Source organism: Apodemus sylvaticus, chromosome 19 (genome assembly GCF_947179515.1).
Source record: "Apodemus sylvaticus chromosome 19, mApoSyl1.1, whole genome shotgun sequence".
NCBI classification, from domain to species: domain Eukaryota; kingdom Metazoa; phylum Chordata; class Mammalia; order Rodentia; family Muridae; genus Apodemus; species Apodemus sylvaticus.
In genome coordinates this window covers 27284844-27304989 of record NC_067490.1, presented here as the reverse complement: position 1 = coordinate 27304989, position 20146 = coordinate 27284844, and the positions used below count along the sequence as shown (strand labels likewise).

General features: G+C 50.8%; 1 protein-coding gene across 1 annotated transcript in view; it reads right to left on the bottom strand.

The window, feature by feature from the left end:
• The window catches only part of Cdh23 (cadherin related 23), a 393910-nt gene that overhangs the window by 224033 nt on the left and 149731 nt on the right, over window positions 1-20146 (bottom strand). The window contains exons 7-8 of the mRNA XM_052163611.1: window positions 12778-12972; window positions 9424-9552 (exon numbers count right to left, since the gene is read on the bottom strand). Coding sequence (XP_052019571.1) covers window positions 9424-9552; window positions 12778-12972 — 324 coding nt within the window. The remainder of the gene's footprint in view (window positions 1-9423; window positions 9553-12777; window positions 12973-20146) is intronic.

Below are 20146 nucleotides of genomic sequence, written 5' to 3'. Positions count from 1 at the left end.
CACACCTTGTCTTCTAGGCTCCAGCTGCCTGTACTCCACTGCTGCTGCTGTTCTTGGTGGTCATCTCATGGCACTGGCATCTCCAAAACACTGCTGTCTTCTGCTGTAACTAGGCTTCACCAATAGCCTCTCATAGGCTCTCTTCATGGTGACAAGCCTCTGCTCTTATGCATGACCCCTTCAGTCCTGAGCCATCAATTGCAACTGAGGCTGCACCTTCACCAATGGCCTTCCACAGCCTCTCACAGTGCTGAGAGCCTCAGCTGCTCTTCATGACCCCTTCATGCCTTCAAAACCAGTACCACCTGGGTGACTCTGACACAGTACCAAGTCCAGCCACAGCACAAAGTACAACCATGGCTATCTCTGGAACACAGCCTCTGTGCTCTCAGAAAACACTTCCCAGAAGATTTCACCTCAGGGATGCTGGTCTCTTCTCAATCACCGCTAATTTCTTAGCTCCACCTTTCCAGCATCAATAGTCCCAGTAACACGAAGGTTTGCTTTAGTGGTTCTGGTATCTTGTTAATCACAGCTGATTTTTCAGCCTCAGCTAACCAAAACTACAGAATCCTCACAATCAAAACATGGCCCTGTAAGAGTCTTTAATCTTCCCTCTAAAATTTCACAAGTCAGGCCTCCATCTTCTATGCTGTTCTCAACATTATCTTCCAAGCTCCTATAGAACTTTCCACAGAGCTCTTAACACTGAGTAGATCTTCTAGCCCAAAGTTCCAAAGTCCTTCCAGAGTCCTCCCCAAAACATGGTCAGGTTGTCACAGGAACACCCCACTATGCTGGTACCAATTTGTCTTAGTCAGTGTTTCTATTCCTGCACAAACATCATGACCAAGAAGCAAGTTGGAGAGGAAATGGTTTATTCAGCTTACACTTCCACACAGCTGTTCATCACCAAAGGAAGTCGGGATTAGAACTCAAGCAGGTCAAGAAGCAGGAGCTGATGCAGAGGCCATGGAAGGATGTTTCTTACTGCCTTGCTTCCCCTGGCTTGCTCAGCCTGCTCTTTTATAGAACCCAAGAATACCAGCCCAGAGATGGTACCAACCCCAAGGGGCCCACCCCCCCTTGATCACTAATTGAGAAAATGCCCCACAACTGGATCTCATGGAGGCACTTCCCCAACTGAAGCTCCTTTCTCTGTGATAACTCCAGCCTGTGTCAAGTTGACACACAAAACCAGCCAGTACATGTGGTCTCATCTGCTTCTCACATACCTCAGGACAGTTCTCTGCCTCAGGGCCAAGAACAATGCTCCAAGCCCTCCCACAGTTTGGCTGTGGAGACACGGCAAGAGCCATAAACTCTTTTCCCAGACAGCACTGCTCTTCCCAGAAGACCGTTCACCCTTCCTTAGCCTAGAATGCAGAAGATGGAATGCCCCAAAGCTCCCTGAGGGAACGTGGGACTGTCTCAGGATATATGCAGAGACCGGGTCATAGGGCAAGCAGGCCTGGCCTCTCCTTTGCCCTCTCCTCAAGGGATCCTGGTTGGATCCTCTGAGCTTGTTAAGAAGCTGGATAAATAGGCTATGTAAAGAACCAACTGGCCACACTGTAAGGCACATCTTTCCTGGCACAGATGGTTGCTGAAACGCTGGCCCAATGTTCTCAGGTATCCCAGCCTCCCAATGTCCTAAGACCTAGCCCCTCCCTGCAGATGAAGAAACAGAGGGAGAAGGCTGAGAGACTCCTGGAGGTCCCAAAGCAGGGAGTGAGGGAACAGGAAGCCAGGGGCACACTTAAATGCTCAAGGTCTGATGTTCCTGTCCCACCAGGTGCTGTGGCCGCCGCTGCAGGGTACCGCTGTAATAATGCTAATGTCATTTCCGAATGTCACCGCTCTGTGGCAAGAAACTATTCTAAGCACTGGTTCCCGTGGAACTTGGAAATGCCTACTTGCCAGCCATCCCTGGAGACGCCATGTGTTCCAGACCGATCAGGGGCCAAGGGTAGTCACATGGGACACCAGTCACCTTGTCCTCCCAAGCTTCCTCTCCTGGAGCACGGAGAGCCCCTGACTCGGGGTTTATGAAAGCCACGGGGAAGCACAACTCTAGACTTAAAGGGCCGGCACAGCTTTCCCAATCACCTCACTGGAGGCTCTTCTGGGGGAACTGCTCATCTCAGAGTTCGCTATCCATCAGGGAAGACCTGGTCTGACCCCCAGCAGGAAGGAGGTCCTGGGGACAGACAACTATCCCAGGGTTTCAGCTTCCAGAACAGGCTTTCTAGACACTGGGGTAGCTGTGTTCTGCCAGGGTGCCTTCATGTATCCTACGAGATGGTTCCTGAGTTGCCCCTGGGCTGCTGGAGCAGGGACCCACCTACCAGGATGCCTGAGCATGGAGGTCACTAGAGCTCCAGGGTTGAGTTACTGAACAACACACTTAAGGGACAGACTTATGCCTTGCCATATCCCAGGTGGGTTATGCTGGGCTCAAGGGGACAGGCTAAGGCAGCTATGCTGGGCTCTGCAGAGACGTCTATGGCCTAAGAGCCCTCAGTCCTCGGAGCCCTGTGGACCCATAACTGGGTCGGGAAACTCAGCAGATGCTAGCTGGCTCTGTGGGACACGAGGATAAGGGGCCCCCTCTCCCAGCCAAAGTTGGAGCCAAGCCTCTGCCGAGCAAGCTCTGCCAGGCTCCCAATCAGGTTTGGGGTTTCATCTCTTTTTGGGTAAATAAATCCACTTTTAATAAAACTCTGAGCTTTTAATACAAGTGCAGACAGAAGGCCTGGAAACGTTATGAGAAGGAATTAACAAGGAGGTACGGGGGCTCCTGGGAGCCCACGGCTCTTGTTTCAGAGTCTCAGTGATTATATTTTCAATATACTGCAACTTATTTCCAAAGACGAGGAACAAGGAGGAAGGGTAGCCTGGCAGCACGGAGCTGGGCCTCCAAAGGCGAGTCCACGCTTGTAGCGTGTGGCTCTGTGGGAAGCGAGGCTCCCAGGGACGCGACCAGGAGAGGGAGAGGGAGACCCTGCTCCAGCTAGAGGGCTGAAGACAGGCCCCTGCTGAGGGAGTCCTGCCTTCCTCAGGCACTCATGTTGTGGGGAGAAGATGACCTTCTGGGAAACAAGGCTCTGCTCAGAGGGGTGACAGGTGCACACGCCTGCCAGGTCCTGACTCCTTGTCACAGGAAGAGAAGCAGAGAAGCAGTTAGGGGTTTGATTCCTGTAAGTCTGGACTTCTCCATTGTTGTATGTCTATCTGTAAAATGGGTATAACAGGCTCTACTGTCCAGCAACTGATATAGACACCCATGCATACAAACACACACACACACACACACACACACACACACACATACACACACACACTCCCTCTCCCCCTCTCTCACACATACATACACACATACACACACACACACACTCCCTCTCCCCCACACACACTCCCTCTCCCTCTCCCCCCACCCCATACACAGGAAGTATAATTGACAATATAAAGTTGGGTCCTAGAGTTACTGTGTGCATCTTGTGAAAATTTGGTGCTGTGTATGGAATTATGCATACTTTTCTTTCTTTCTTTTCTTTTTTTAAAAAGAGATTTATTTATTTGTTTATTTACTTATTTTTATATATGTGAGTACACTATAGCTGTCTTCAGACACACCAGAAGAGGGCATTGGATTCCATCACAGATGGTTGTGAGCCACCATGCGGTTGCTGGGAATTGAACTCAGGACCTCAGGAAGAGCAGTCAGTGCTCTTAACTGCTGAGCCATCTCTCCAGCCCCTATGCATGCATTTCAAAAACAATTTTGGCTAGTGAAATGTTTTTGAAATGGTGGGCAGGAAGTGGGACACAACCTGGGACTTCGCTAGAAGACACTACGTCTCTGCCTTTGTGGTCCGTCCGCAGTGAAGCGGCTGCAGCAGGGGACCAGACCAGACCGTTCTGGACCTCAGGGACTATTCCCCGCTGCACTCTCTGTAAGCTTAGCAGAGACACACCAGCCCCCATTTCCCTGACTCGATTAAGGACTTGAAAGGTGACAGGTGACATGCAGTTTGCTTTGGAGGGGGGAGGGGGAGCATTACTGGGGTGGGGGCTGGCTGGTAGGGGCTACTGGGGGCTTCCAACGAGAGCTGCCACAGCAGATTCTGAGGCAGAAAATCCTATTTCTCAGTCCTTAATTCCAGTCAATTCCAGTCAAAGGGCTGATAGGCATCGCCGGCAGTAATTTGTGCAGTCTGTCCTCTCCTTTCACCTTCTGTCGGCCCCTCGCTGACGGGCAGGCCGACATGCTGCCGTTCGAGTGAGGAAATTAAAATTTGATGCAATAATCCCAAATAAGAAGGATTTTATTAGGTAATATATACACTTTAGATGAAGCTTGCTAGCCTGATACACTGATAGAGGGAGGCATACATGCTGGGAGCCACAGATAAAGAGGGGGAGCCAGGAGGGCCAGGCGGGGTCTTGACAGGACCCCTGGGAGCAGCCCAGACAGAGCTGGGCATGGGATGCCTGGATCCTCCCATCCTAGGGTACAGAATGGTACCATGCTACATCTCAACCCTGACCCAGCTAAAGGACGAGTGTGCGAAATCAGCGGGTCACACTAAAGGGACATGGAGATCCAGATTAAGGCATGGAAACCGATTAGCAGCCTGGAGACATCCGGCCTGGAGCATGTAGGAATCGGCTTGGAGGGGGAAGGCTATACGGGATGGGAAAGCCAGGGTCCCTTTTCCAGGGGAGGAAGCTAAGAGAAGCAGACACACAACTGGGCTACGGGGCTGCTCAGTGCCTACAGGAGGCTGGAACCCAGTTCACTGCTTGGTCTGTCTTCCTCAACTGGGCTGTGCCCCTTGTAAGAGCGCTTACTCTACCCCCAGAGCACGGGTGCAGTAGCATCTCAGGAACTTGCCAGACAATGGGTAGCATGAACACAGAATGAAATGCTAAGGTCTCTGAGCTAAGGGGAGAAAGTCATACGAAATGCAGCAGAGGATCCATGAGATGACACGCAGTCTGCTCCAAGGAATCCTCTAGAAAAGAAGGGTATGGTGTACTTAATCCAGGACAGTATATACAGTGCGCCTAGTAAGTATCCAGGAGATGGGTATGAGGCTGACTTACTGAATGAGTGCATGGGGAGACTCTGATACCTGATGTGAACACCTGTGCAAGTTACAAAGCTATGGCCATGGGGACTCAGAGGAAGCTCGGTTCAAATATGTGGTTGTGTGACCATCGCATGAAGCAGGGCCGAATATCTCACCCCACAGCTAATGGACCCACCGAGTCACTAGTCACCACAGTTTGATGTCTCTGAGAATGGGTCCCCTCTGGAACCCCCTACTGTGCCCCATTTCCCAGGAAATGTGTAGGGAGCAGTGTGGGGGCTTTTCAGAGTTCCTCTGGTGACCCAACCAACGTGATGTCGGTGCAAAGCAATCAAGGTGGCCGTAAGCATCGTCTCTACACTCTTGGACACAGTGTGCCGGGAGACCCAGGAGGATCCTGAGTATGGGACATCGGGGCTACTCAGGGATTCAGAGCAGTCTGTGCTCATGTGTGAACATTCCGTGAGACTGGAATTGACCGATAGGTTTTTTAGCTTAGAAGTCATCTGTACTACAGTGGAGAGGGGTGGCTAACTCTGAGACTAGTGGGAGATGAGCTAGGGAGAGGGTCCAGGAAAAGAGGGGGAGAGCTGGGACAGGTGGCCTCTGGCTTGGTGACCAGAGCAAGGACAAGGATGACCTAAGTGGCAGAGCCACAAGAGGGTTGGTATGACCAGAGCCTGTGTTCATTCATTCATTCATTCCTGTCTTAGTCAGGGTTTCTATTCCTGCACAAACATCATGACCAAGAAGCAAGTTGGGGAGGAAAGGGTTTATTGAGCTTACACTTCTGCATTACTGTTCATCACAAAAGGAAGTCAGGACTGGAGCTCAAGCAGGTCAGGAAGCAGGAGCTGATGCAGAGGCCATGGAGAGATGTTCCTTACTGGCTTGCTTCCCCTGGCTTGCTCAGCCTGCTCTCTTATAGAACCCAGGACTACCAGACCAGGATGGCACCACCCACAAGGGGCCCTCCCCCCTTGATCACTAATTGAGAAAATGCCCCACAGCTGGATCTCATGGAGGCACTTCCCCAACCGAAGCTCCTTTCTCTGTGATAATTCCAGCCTGTGTCAAGTTGACACACAAAACTAGCCAGTACAATTGATCCCTTGTCAACTTGACACACAAACACATCACTATTAAGCCTCAACCCTTACTTCCTTATTCATCCCAAATATCTAAATAACTTTAAAAGTCCCACAGTCTTTACATATTAAAAGTTCAAGCCCTTTAAAAATGTCCAATATCTTTTAAAATTCAAAGTCTTTTAAAAATTCAAAGTCTCTAACTGTGGGCTCCACTAAAATACCTTCTTCCTTCAAGAAAGAATCATATCAGGGCTTAGTCACATCCAAAAGCAAAACTCAAGATCCAATGGTTCAATGTCTGGGATCCAACTCACGATCTCCCAGGCTTGGGTCACTTCTCCAGCTCTGCCCTGTGTAGGACACAGCTTGTCTTCTAGGCTCCAGCTGCCTGTACTCCACTGCTGCTGCTGTTCTTGGTGGTCATCTCATGGCACTGGCATCTCCAAAACACTGCTGTCTTCTACTGTAACTAGGCTTCACCAATAGCCTCTCATAGGCTCTCTTCATGGTGACAAGCCTCTGCTCCTATGCATGATCCCGTCAAGTCCTGGGCCATCAATTGCAACTGAGGCTGCACCTTCACCAATGGCCTTCCACAGCCTCTCACAGTGCCAAGAGCCTCAGCTGCTCTTCATGACCCCTTCATGCCTTCAAAACCAGTACCACCTGGGTGACTCTGACACAGTGCCAAGTTCTGCTACAGCACGAGGTACAACCTTGGCTATCTCTGGAACACAGCCTCTGTGCTCTCAGAAAACACTTCCAGAAGATTTCACCTCAGTGATGCTGGTTTCTTCTTAATCACCGCTAATTTCTTAGCTCCAGCTAACCAGCATCAATAATCCCAGTAACACAAAGGTTCACTTTAGTAGTTCTGGTATCTTGTTAATGACAGCTGATTCTTTAGCCCCAGCTAACCAAAACCACAGAATCTTCACAATCAAAATAGCAACAACCCTCCTAAGAATCTTAAATTTTCCCTCTGAAATTTTGCAAGCCAGACCTCCATCTTCTATGCTGTTCTCAACATTATCTTCCAAGCTCCTACACAACACCCCACAGAGGTCTCAACACTGAATGGACCATCTAGCCCAAAGTTCCCAAGTCCTTCCACATCCTCTCCATGGTCAGGTTGTCACAGGAACACCCCACTATGCTGGTACATATTTGTCTTAGTCCGGGTTTCTATTCCTGCACAAACATCATGACCAAGAAGCAAGTTGGGGAGGAAAGGGTTTATTGAGCTTACACTTCCAAATTGCTGTTTATCACCAAAGGAGGTCAAGACTGGAACTCAAGCAGGTCAGGAAGCAGGAGCTGATGCAGAAGCCATGGAGGGATGTTCCTTACTGGCTTGCTTCCCCTGGCTTGCTCAGCATGCTCTCTTATAGAACCCAAGAGCACCAGCCCAGAGATGGTACCACTCACAAGGGGCCCTGGCCCTCCCCCCTTGATCACTAATTAAGAAAATGCCCCACAACTGGATCTCATGGAGGCACTTCCCCAACTGAAACTCCTTTCTCTGTTATAATTCCAACCTGTGTCAAGTTGACACACAAAACCAGCCAGTACAATTCCATAGAAACTCTCACACACCACACCGTGCCCATCAAAGACTGTCCCTGCTGAGCCACCATCCCAGGCAAGCACAATACCAGCAGATACCAGTCAAGTCCCCTTTGATCTCTGAGCACTCAGAAGGAGAAGCCAAGGCCTGAGACTGTGTGAAAATGGCCGTCAGGTCTGGACTGAGGCTGAGACACCGGCCTGGCAGGTCTGGGGTTGGCAGCAAAAAGGAAGGGAAAGTCCCTGGATATGGGTGAGCTGAGACGTGCCGTCTGGACTTCCAAAGCTGAGAACCAGATATGCCTAGCATGCCGAGAAAGGGAAACCTGGGCACAGTGAGCCTGAGATGGCTCTGCCTGTCCTCCACACAGCTTCAGACCCCTGCAGTAGTAAGAAAACTGCATCTTGCTTGTGAGATCTTCATTCCGTACCTGGCCCTCACAGCGAGTGACCAAGCACCAGATCCACAGCGTTGGTGCCAGGACATCTGTAGTCAGAGCAAGGGTAGCATCCAAGCGGGACCAGGCTCCCTCAGCCTGAGCTGGCTTAGGAACTCTGTCCACACCCCCTCTTCCCACGTTTGGGGCTTTGAGTAGTGCAGGGCATACAGTGAGGCTCTGAACATCTCCAGTCTGCCGGGGTCTCTTGCTTTCCCTTGGAGCTAAGCCCTTCCTTTCTCTTCACAAACACACTGCCCCAAGATGCACGTTGAAGCTTCTATCTGTCTGGGCATGCGCCCTGTTTTCCCTCATCAGGGCCACAGCAGGCCTTCCACTCCAGTCTGTACCAAGTGAGGTGGTTGCCAAGCCAGCCACACCCACTCATAGTTTAGCCAGGGTCCTGTAGGGTAAGCCATGACCAATGCAATCCCATGAGACCTTTGCCCAATCACAGTTCATTTGACCAGGTACAGCTGTGTAGCCCTAGGCCCTGTGGGTTGCGACCTCTTTGAGAGATCAAAAGACTCTTTCACAGGGTTGCATATCAGATATGGTGCACATCAGATATTCACATTACAATTCCTAACAGAAGCAGGATTAGTTATGAAGTAGCAATGAAAATAATCTTAGGATTGGGGGGGGGGGGGGGTCAGCACACCATGAGGATCTGTATTAAAGGCTTGCAGCATTAGGAAGGTTGAGAACCACTGCTCTAAAGGAATCAAAAAGCAAGCTGATGACCTGTGATGGAAATACAAAATCAGGTAGCGTTCTTGAAACCTGAACTTGAGACACCTCCCCCTCCTTAAAGAAGTAGTCATTAGGGAGGGCAGATGGGTCCGTGAGCTCCCAGGAACAACTTGGGGTTGAGAGAGAGGAAGTAAGAAAGGCATGGCACTGTGTGTGGTACCCACGACCAACAGAGGCAGCAGGTCCGTGAAGGGCATGGCTATGCAACAGGGATGTTTGGCGGAGCTCAGGTCCACATCCATCCCCAGCACGGCTAGAGCAGGCACGGACATCTGTATTCCTGCTCAGGAATCTTTCTCAATCAGTTCCTGTACAGGCAGTCATACTTATCTCTCTGCCCATGGTAATTTCCAGGGAGCAGGAGACACATGGAAGACAGTGTGACTTGCAAAATACTTGGGGGGAGGGGTTGTTTCCAATGTCCCTTGCAGGGACTCCAGGCAGGAAATGGCCACTGTCAGGGCTGGGGGCGGGGCTTACCGGAGGAGAGTGCTCGTAGATGTTGGTGCTGTAGGGCAGGTTGATGAAGATAGGGTCCATGTCTTGCACGTCTGTGATGATGATGGCCAGGTTGGCCAGTGTAGACAGAGGTCTGGTCTTGTCTTGATCCTTGGGAGACACACGGAGAGAACAGGAGCACACAGCATTGGGTTAGAGGGATGCTGTGGACACCCACGTATATGTGACCTTCCTGAGATGTTCAAGAAAATGCAGAGAAGCCTGGTAGTCTACAATAGAGGCTTGGGCTAAAGCTGATCTGTTGGCCCCAGGGTCATGGCTAAGGACTAGCTCTCCTGAATGTGTGTGTGGGGGTGGGGGTGCGGGGGTGGGACCACTAGCTTGGATGTGAAAAGAGCTATTCTTAGCACATTTGTTGTTTTCTAGGGCCACTGTCTCCCATCCCAGGACAGAGGGTGGGGGGGGGGGGGGTGTCCCTGGCCTGCAGGAGACATTCCTGTGTTGCTAGTCAGTAATTTCCAATCAAACCAGCAGGGGGAGCTCCAGGGCCTGTGCCATCTGAGGGCCTCCAGGAAGCAGGGTGTGCCCTTGGGACAGGGCAGGCAATATAGAGCCATTATACTCAGAAACCTGGTCATAGAAGGCCTAAGAAAGGAACGCCAAAGCCTGTGTTCTAAGACCCTAAACGCTCAGCAGACCAAGGTGCAACCAGACAGCAAGAGCCATGCTAACAAGGACTGTCATATCCTAGACAGGCCCTACCCTACTCACTGTCACAGGCTAGGCTCTGGTTTAACAGAGACAGAGTGAGAGACAGACAGACAGACAGACAGACATTATCTACAGTCACACTGCTAAGGAAGTAACAGGCTAGGCTCTGGTTTAACAGAAACAGTGAGAGACAGACAGACAAACATTATCTACAGTCACACTGCTAAGGAAGCACCTAGAACCCAAGTATAGAAAGATCTGCCTTTTAACAGCTTTTTTGGGGGGCTTCATATCAGGCAGTCTCTAGCTTGCAAGACAAACTCTCAAAGTCCTTTGTATGACATGAATGGCCCGATGGCTCACAAATTCTGCTGGGACTTGAGGAGAAACTGTGTCTATCCAGGTTAACTTGGCCTTGGTTCTACTGGGCCATCCTTCCCCCCTCCATCCCCCCACCCCCCCATTATATGACGAAGCCTTGCACTGGCCTCTGCCCTCTGCAGATGGTGCTATGGAGCCTGTGGGAAGAGAGAGGACCTCCTGGATGTCCCTCAGAGACCTCAGGGACAGTCAGGGAGGGCACAGGAGGATTGTCAGAGATGGGAGGGAAGAGAGATGTATGTATGGCACAGGAAGGGAGGTCAGCGGCACCAGGAATGGGGCGCACGATACCTGGCCAGCAGCCTGAAAGACCATGAGGCATGCAGGGAGGTCCCAGGAAGCCAGGTCTCTTGCGTAAAAGATGCTGGTGGTTTGGGCTTGCAACTACCAGACTTTCACCAGGTACCAAGTAGCCAGCCTGGTAGCTGATAGCCATCCCGTGCCTGTGGCTACAATCCCTTTCTTTCTATACTTGTGGTAAGTAGCCCATGCTGACAGGGAAGAGATGAGGGAAGAGGGCACATCTGGCTGCGAGGCCAAGGCGTGGCTCCCCGGAAGGGCCCTGCAATCTGTGGCCCTCTTCTCTTTTGCTGGGACACCTACAGAACCAGCATGTTGGGGAAGTGCATGGTAGCCAATGGCTGCTCACCAGCCCCAGGAACTCCTGGTGGCAGCTGGTGCAGGGGTAAGTGGGAGGCTATTTTCTGGGACGTCTCAGCCCCTCCCTCCCTGTGGACCTCCATGAGGTCCCTCAGGACGTGATTGTTGATAGATTACCAGCAATCTCGCTGTATGTGTCATCCCAGCAGAGGCCTGGCCTTTGGACGTAGCCACCCACATTCCTTCTGGAGTCCAGGGTCTAGCCCTACCTCCCAAGGGTCTAGCCCTACCTCCCAAAGCCATCCATGTGCCAGCATGATTATCCCGTAGGACAGCTTCACTGAGGACGGAAGCAATCACCTGCATGCTTCTGGGCCCCGGCGAGTCCCCATCCACTCCCTAAGTCAGTTTTACTTTATTTTATTTTTGTATGTAGGCCTCTTCCTAGGGAATTCATACATAAGTAGGAAAGGAACTAAGAAGCCCCAACAGGGACCTCCCAGAGAGTCAGGCAAGAAGTTGGCTTTTCCTGGCTCTGGAGGCTTCTCCAGGTCTCAGCCAAGCCTGAGGGAAAAGCTCCACCTTTCAACACCCCACTCAGGCTAGATCTCGGAATCTGAGATGTCAGCTGCCACGTAGTCTGGGGTGAGCTGGGAAGTCTGCTGTGACATAGCACCAAAGCCAAACGTTTTCTGCAGCCTCACAGGGCCAGGACAGGTGGGCAGCAAGACTGGATGCTGTGGGCCAGGCCAGCGGAGCAGACAGGAAGAAAGGACCCCAGGGCTTGTTTTGCTCTTGGTCTGAGCTCTACAAACAGATCTGAAGGACAGCGGAGTGTGGGGTTACCTCTAGCTTTGCAGGTCACTGAAACTGTTCCTAGTGTCAGCTGGAATGAGGGCACACGGGCCTAGGACCCTGTTTAAGATATGGCTTGCTTAGCCTTCAGTTCCTCACAGACAGCTATCGTCAAAGGCCTAGCTGCATGCTGGAGACCTATAAACTCCCAGCCATGGGGCATGGCGACCGGAGCCCAGGACTTAGAATCAGACAACCTGGCTTTGGATTCTTACTTCCCCGCTATTATTCGACTGTGGGAGTCTCAATGCTGACATCCATAAAATGGGTGAAATTTCCTTCCTCTCACTCACCTTGCAGTTCCCTGGGGTGGGGCAGGAGGCTTAGTACAGTGGACACTCCTTGGTGGGTAAGCATTACCATGCTATGAGGTTTTAGTCAGGAGGTTTAGACTGCTCTGTCCCTGCTTGTTGGATGGTGCCAGGACCCAGCTGGGTTGATATCCCTGGTGTGTCCGGAGGCACCAACTCTCCTAAGGAGGTTGCCAGTGTCAACTCTGCAGCTGGGCTCAGGGGTGATTTGGGTGATCCGTTGAATTGCCCCTATGCCTTAGTCTTCTTCTGGGTATCTGTAAAATGGGCATCTCAACAATACTAATAAGGTAGGTCTGTTTGAAGGCCAATGGGAAGTCCATCTGAGGGCTAAGGACAATATCAGAGACATGACACTACCTGTCACTATTAACACGATCAGATTCTTTATTATAAATCATGAGGGGCATGGAGCTAAACCAAGTCACCTTGGAATACCCTGTTTCTAGATGTATTCCAGGGTATCCATGATGAGAGGAGGCAGGGGGGGAACCGGGGGCCCAGGGCAGTGACTCACCGTGGCGTTGACTGTGAGCTGGTACGCCTGCGTGACCTCGTAGTCTAGCTCCTGGATCACGGTGACTATGCCGCGGGCACTGTCGATGGCGAAGAACGGAGAGGGGGGCTGGAAGGAGTAGAGGACACTGCCCCCCGCGCCCAGGTCAGGATCGGTGGCATTGACGATGAAGATGGGCGTCCCCACCGGCGTGTTCTGGGTGAGAGCAAAGGAAACCGGAGGGGTGAGTCTCACTTCACCGGAAGCGGCTTCCTCCGCGACCGCCATTCCTCTGCCCCGCAGAGGCCATTATCCGCGCCCCTGCAGCCACCGACCCGGCCTGTTCTCTCCATTCCGAGCGGGTTTGGAGGAATGTAAAATGCACGATTTCCTTCCCCTCCCCTTTTGATGGTCTCCTAGCGGCTGTAGGAGCACTGGCTCCGAAGATTGCCTGCTTATCCCAGAGTCCTGGAAGAGGGGCCTTGGGTCCCCAAACCCATTTCTTAGTGGCTTCGCTTCCTTTGTCCGGTGTCCCCTTGACTGCCCAAGCTGCAGCGGATTGCCCTGGAGGGTGACTAGGAGACCTGTCAAGGGCGAAAGTAGGAGGTGTAAACCTGGATTCAGCACGGGGAGCCTTGGAGGCTCAAGAAGGAAGGGCACCTCATGCCAGCACAGTGTCACCTGCCTCCACCTCCTAGAAGCCTTCCAGGATGCTGTGACTCTTCTGGTCTATCATAAATATACATAGCTGTCCCCTTCTGATTGATTCAGGGTGGCTGGTCAAGGCCACTTCCTCAAGAGGCTGGGACGGGGCCACCCCATTCCTCAAGTCCTCTGCAAACAGACAGTTAATTTGCTGCTTTCTGCAACTCACCACCCCTGTCCCTATGCCTCGGGTAGTTCTCACCCTTCCCTCAGAGCCTGTAGTTCCATAGTTCCTGTCTGCCTCGCCTTGGATGGTGCCTGGCCCTCAGGCTGGTCAGTAAACAGCTGTGAGCACATGGGCACACCTCGGCAGCAGTAGGCGCTACCTTCTCCATGTCTGCCTGTGCCACCCACCCGTCTACCCTCACCTCCTCAGCGCCAGCTCATCCCTGGCTGTGCGGATTTTTCTACACGGTAGAAAGCTCTGGCCACACGTTGGAGGAAGGACACTTGGATGAGGCTGTTTCCGGGGTATGGGGAGAGGGGGAGTAAAACTATGGGGTACTGAGAGGGCAGCTGGTCCAAAGCCATACAGCGAGGAGGTAGGTGAGCAAGGCCTTGGGTTCAAGTACTGCTGATTCTAGGCACATGATCCTAAGAGCTACATCAGCAGCGGCTTCCCTACAAGCCTGGCATCGGCTGGGTTATGCCAACCAGAGCTTCTAGAGAGCAGAGCTACTGAGTTGCTATGGTCCTACCTGAGCTGGCCATTTCTCTATTGGCCACCAAGTATGGGGCTGCTGGGATTACGCCCCAGTAATCTGCTGATGGGAACAGGCAACGGGAAGTCCCTCTCCTGTTCACCACGTACGGCTCCCCAGTACCCCTGGCATAGAATGTCCCACGAGGACTGGCCCTGGATTACCCTTCATGCATTTCCTAGCTCCGTGGAGCCATTTGTACTGCCCCAACCCAGCAGTTCCTACACACCTCTCTCCCAGCCCTAGCTTCTTGATAAACATATGTTCTTTCCCTTCCAAGAGAAGCAAGTCTGTTGGGGACCAGAGTGGACAGGGGCCAGCGTTCAGTCATGGCCACAACATCGGCTGGAATCCCAGCCTCGCTGTGTGTCTCTGGGTTGGTTACTTAAGCTCTCTGTTCCTTCATCCCCATTCTGTATGCTAAAGGTAATACTATCTCATTGGGTCAGTGTGAGGAGGGCTCACCTCCAGTCTCACCAATGTAAACTTTGCAGCATGTAAGTGTCCAGAAGGAAGACGCTATGATTGTCCTATCAGATCACCTGCTAGAACTGTTCATTCAGGCAGGGCCACCTAAGGGCAGGGCAGGGAGGTCAAACCAAACACAGTAAGCATTACCGGCACCATGCTGGCACTTCTTGTCTGTCCCACCTCCCGGCACCCCCACCTCATTCTGCACCCCACCCTGGTTTAGCCTGCTCTGCCTCTGTACCTTAGGATAGCCTGCTCTGCCTAGCCTGTTTGGGCCAGATCTCAAGTAACTTGCTTAGGGGTTTCTGATGAACTCTACCAATTGGAGTGTAGGCGGGGCTGGCAGGAGCTCAGAGGCAAGAGAAAGCCTGAGTACTAGGCCCCACCCCTCAGGCGCTCACCAGGTAGCCCAGCCCCCCCCCCCCCCAGGGTTCTGAACCGGCCTCCTCCTCTCCCCACGGAGCCCAGGCAGTAGGAAGAATATCCCTCCATGGGGGGAGGGGACAGAAGAAAAGGGTGGGGGGGAGCAGAGAAGGAGGGGCAGGGGGAAGGGGGAAGGAGGGGCATGGGGAGGGGGCGGAAGGAGGCGGCAGGAGCTGGACTGCCCCCTAGTATTTCTTTTTTTTTATTATATATTTTTTATTTTCTATATTCATTGTTTACATTCCAAATGATTTTCCCTTTCCCAGTTCCCCCCTCCCCATATGTCCCATAAACCTTCTTCTCTCCACCCATTCTCCAATCACCTCCCTCCTTTTTCTCTGTCCTGGTACTCCCCTCCAATGCTAGATCAAGCCTTTCCAGGATCAGGACCCTCTCCTTACTTCTTCATGGGAGTCCTTTGTTATGCTAATTGTGCCTAGGATATTCAGAGCTTCTGGACTAATATCCACTTATCGGAGATTGCATTCTATGTGTATTCTTTTGTGATTGGGTTACCTCACTTAGGATGATATTTTACAGATCCAACCATTTGCCTAAAAAAATTCATGAATTCATTGTTTTTAATTGCTGAGTAGTATTCCATTGTGTAAATATACCACATTTTCTGTATCCATTCCTCCATTGAGGGTTCTTTCCAGCTTCTGGCTATTATAAATAAGGCTGCTATGAACATAATGGAGCATGTGTCTTTATTGCATGCCAGGAAATCATTTGGGTATATGCCCAGGAGAGGGTCCTCCGGAAGTAACATGTCCAGTTTTCTGAGGAACCATCAGACTGATTTCCAAAGTGGTTGTACCATCTTACAACCCCACCAGCAGTGGAGGAGTGTTCCTCTTTCTCCACATCCTCGCCAACACCTGCTGTCTCCTGAGTGTTTAACTTTAGCCATTCTGACTGGTGTGAGGTGAAATCTCAGGGTTGTTTTGATTTGCATTTCCCTAATAACTAATGATGTTGAGCATTTCTTAAGGTGCTTCTCGGCCATCCGGATTTCTTCAGGTGAAAATTCTTTGTTTATCTGTACCCAATTTTAATAGGGTTATTTGGTTCCCTGGGGTCTAACTTCTTGAGTTCTTTGTATATATTGGATATTAACCCTCTATCAGATGTAGGGTTGGTAAAGATTTTTTTCCCAATTTGTTGGTTACTGTTTTGTCCTTTTGACAGTGTCCTTTGCCTTACAGAAACTTTGTAATTTTATGAGGTCCCATTTGTCAATTCTTGATCTTAGAGCATAAGCTATTGGAGTTCGGTTCAAGAACTAAATTATCACTATTTGCAGATGACATGATAGTCTACTTAAGTGACCCGAAAACCTCCACCAGAGAACTCCTACAGCTGATAAACAACTTCAGCAAAGTGGTTATAAAATCAACTCAAGCAAATCAGTTGCCTTCCTATACTCAAAGGATAAGCAGGCTGAGAAAGAAGTTAGGGAAATGACACCCTTCACAATAGCCACAAACAATATAAAGCATCTTGGTGTGACTCTAACCAAACAAGTGAAAGATCTATACAACAAGAACTTCAGGTCTCTGAAGAAGGAAATAGAAGAAGACCTCAAAAAAAGGAAAAATCTTCCATGCTTGTGGATTGGCAGGATTAATATAGTTTAAATGGCCATCTTGCCAAAAGCAATCTACAGATTCAGCGCAATCCCTATCAAAATCCCAACTCAGTTCTTCACAGAGTTAGAAAAAGCAATTCTCAAATTCATCTGGAATAACAAAAAACCCAGGATAGCTAAAACTATTCTCCACAGTAAAAGAAATTCTGGGGGAATCAGTATTCCAGACCTCAAGCAATACTACAGAACAATAGTGTTAAAAACTGCATGGTATTGGCACAGTGACAGGCAAGTAGACTAATGGAATAGAATTGAAGACCCAGAAATGAATCCACACACCTATGGTCACTTAATCTTCGACAAAGGTGTGGAAAACATCCAGTGGAAAAAAGATAGCCTTTTCAACAAATGGTGCTGGTTCAACTGGAGGTCAGCATGCAGAAGAATGTGAATTGATCCATCCTTATCTCCTTGTACTAAGCTCAACTCTAAGTGGATCAAGGACCTCCATGTAAAACCAGACACACTGAAACTAATAGAAAAGTAACTGGGGAAGACCCCCTGGTATTTCAACTGCCTTTATCTTCTTCCACTCATTGGGTCTTCCACAGGTGTCTCTCAAAGATTCCTGGGCTTGCTCCACAGCCTGGGGTGCCTAGGAGGAAGTTAGGTAGTGCTCTCTCTTCCTCACTCTCTCTTCCCCTCCCTCCCTTCCCCTCCTCCTCTCCCTGGTTCTTGACCCATGATTCCTGCCATGATGGTCCAAGTCACCACGGGCCGAGCAGCCATGGGCAGAACCATCTTAGGCTGTGAACCCAAATAAACCTTCCCTTTCTTTAAGTCAGTTTCTTTCTTCACTCTCTTCATGCACACGTACGTCTACCTACGTGGTGGTCACGTTTGGATGTGATGTGTGCACATGAGTCTGGGTGTGGACGCTTGTGTGCGCATGGAAGGGCAGAGGTTGGTCCTGGTGTCTTCCTCAATCAACCTCTATGTTTTGAGACCGGATCATTCGCTGAGCCTGGAGTTGATTCTTTCAGGTAGATTGGCTGGCCTGTGAATCCCGGGAGCTTCCTGCCTCTGCCTCCCCGGCCCCAGGATTATAGCACGACCTTTGTAGCCACATCTTTTTTTTTTTTTTAACTTTATGTTGTTGCTGCTGCTGGGGAACAAATTCAGGCCCTCATGTATATGCAGGAAACCATTTCTCCAGCCTTCCTCTTTTTAAAAGAAAAAAAAAATTATATATACAGTATTCTACCTGCATGCCAGAAGAGGGCATCAGATCCCATTACAGATGATTAGGAACCACCATATGGTTGCTGGGAATTGAACTCAGGACCTCTGAAAGAAGGTCCTCGTAACCTCTGAGCCATCTCTCCAGCCCTCTCCAGCCTTCTTATTCTGTATCTTCAGTCTTTGGGGATTCTGCCACAGCCCTGGACATCGACTAATATAATACCCTCTTGAAAGTGGGCACTTTGCAGACGCACTTCCATTGGAGCTACCTAAGATGATCTCTTCCTGTGGCGCCCTGATGATCACAGTCACTGCAAATCTCCAGCTGCAAGGTGGACCCCTGGCGCAGGACCCAGTGAAACCAGACTCCCCCATGATGTCCCCTCAGCCTCTCTACTCCTCTCTGAAGCACACAAGTGTCCAGACACATTTTAGAGACACCAGCCTCATACAGCACACAGCTCAGCAATATGGCCCCACAGACGCCAGCTCCAGACTCCTTCCCTCAGAGAGATTACCTTTCACCTGTCCATGCCTCATGGTCTGGGACAAAGGCTCCCAGGCTCTCTGAACATCAGATCTGGGGAGCTGAGAGTGAGCCTGGGCAAACCCCGGAGAAGGCGAAGAGAATTCGGACAATCTGTAACTGACCTTGGGCTGTCTTGTACAGTGAGAAGCCATTTAATTTCTGCGTAACTTAGGATAGGTTTGAAATGGACCTGGCAAAAAGCCATTCATAAACTTAGAATGGACAGGCATCGGGGAGCAAGGAGTGCTGACTTCCTGCATCTCAGGCCCTGGGCGCCCCGCTCCACCGAGGATCAACGCACACATTGGAGCTTGTCCAGTGCCAGCTGCTGCTCCGTGGAGCGCACAGACGGGTACCCAGACCTGCAGGCTCAGCACGAGCAGATTCTCAGGGTCTGGGCGCATCTGGTCCCTATAGATAATGAACCCTGGAGGCTCAGAGCATGAACCTTGAGTCAGAACCCCAAATTCTGAATCCAGCCCTTTCCACCAGGAGACCTTTTGGCTTCCGTGTCCTCTTGTGTCAAATGGAACTGTTAATGGTATGGCCTCTCAAGGGTGATGTGAGAAAGAATCACCTGAGCTGAGATGTGAAGAAACGGCCGTGCTTCTCGCTGGACCAAGCGCATGGCCGGCATGCAACAACACTCAACAAATGGCCACTGCTTGACACCGCTGTTCTATCAGTGAAATAGCATCACGGGCAGGGAGGGATGAGCCGCCCCCCCCACATACTTAAAGCAAGGATAGCCTATAAATGAATTTCATCATGAATTTGGACAGGCATCTTAGGGATGGAGAGATGGAGAGCCTGCCATACCCCGTGACTTAAGTTCGATTCCTGGGACTCGCATAATAGAAGAAAGCCAGCACCCACAAGTGGTGTATGTGTTTGTGTGTTCACACAGGCAAATAAATGTAACAATTCTTTTTAATTCAAGTAGGACACCTGCCCACGTATTGGTTCCTGGTTCCTGCAAAATCATGACTGGGAAAGAGCCCAAGGAGACCCTGCAGGGGTGCAGAGCCCATCAGAAGAGGAGAAAGTGGGACCCTAGATGCAGGGTTGTCTGAAGCCAGGAAGTCCCTAATATAAAAGGGCAGTCCTCACTTCTGACCATTCTGGATGTATGGCCTTCAAGGAAGCTTCGAGACGATCAGGATAGCCCCCCCCTCATTGATGGATGAGGAAAGTGAGGCCAGAGAGGTATTAGGTTCTGCTCCAGGTCTCACCATGGCTTCTGATGGGCGACAGCAGACCAGCGCTCTGGCTCTTCCACGGGCGTCTCTCAACATCCCCCAGAAGCCAAAGTTCCTCCTCGTCCACACTCCCTCCCCAGCTCCGCTCAAAGATGAAGCCAGGCCACCCTTGAAGCAACTTCAGACCCAGGATGCATTTGATTGGTTGCAGGAGTAACCACCTGACCTACACTGGCCAATCAGATGGGGTCTCGGAAATTCGATCAATTTACTAAGGGAATTTCAATGGAAAGATCTTGGCCATCCACTTAGGGTTGGATGGGCATGGTCATGTGAGGGGAACGTCTATCTAAGTGAGGGAAGAGACGAGGCTCTCTGAGTCCTTCCCACACCGGTCCTCACACATCCCTTTGGCTGTCTTCTGGGCCATTTGTGGCTGACCCCTTCTTGCTGTTTGGGTCTTAGCACTTTACTCCATCCGGCAGCCCTAGAACATGCATCAGACACGTACTCCTTATTGTCAGACACT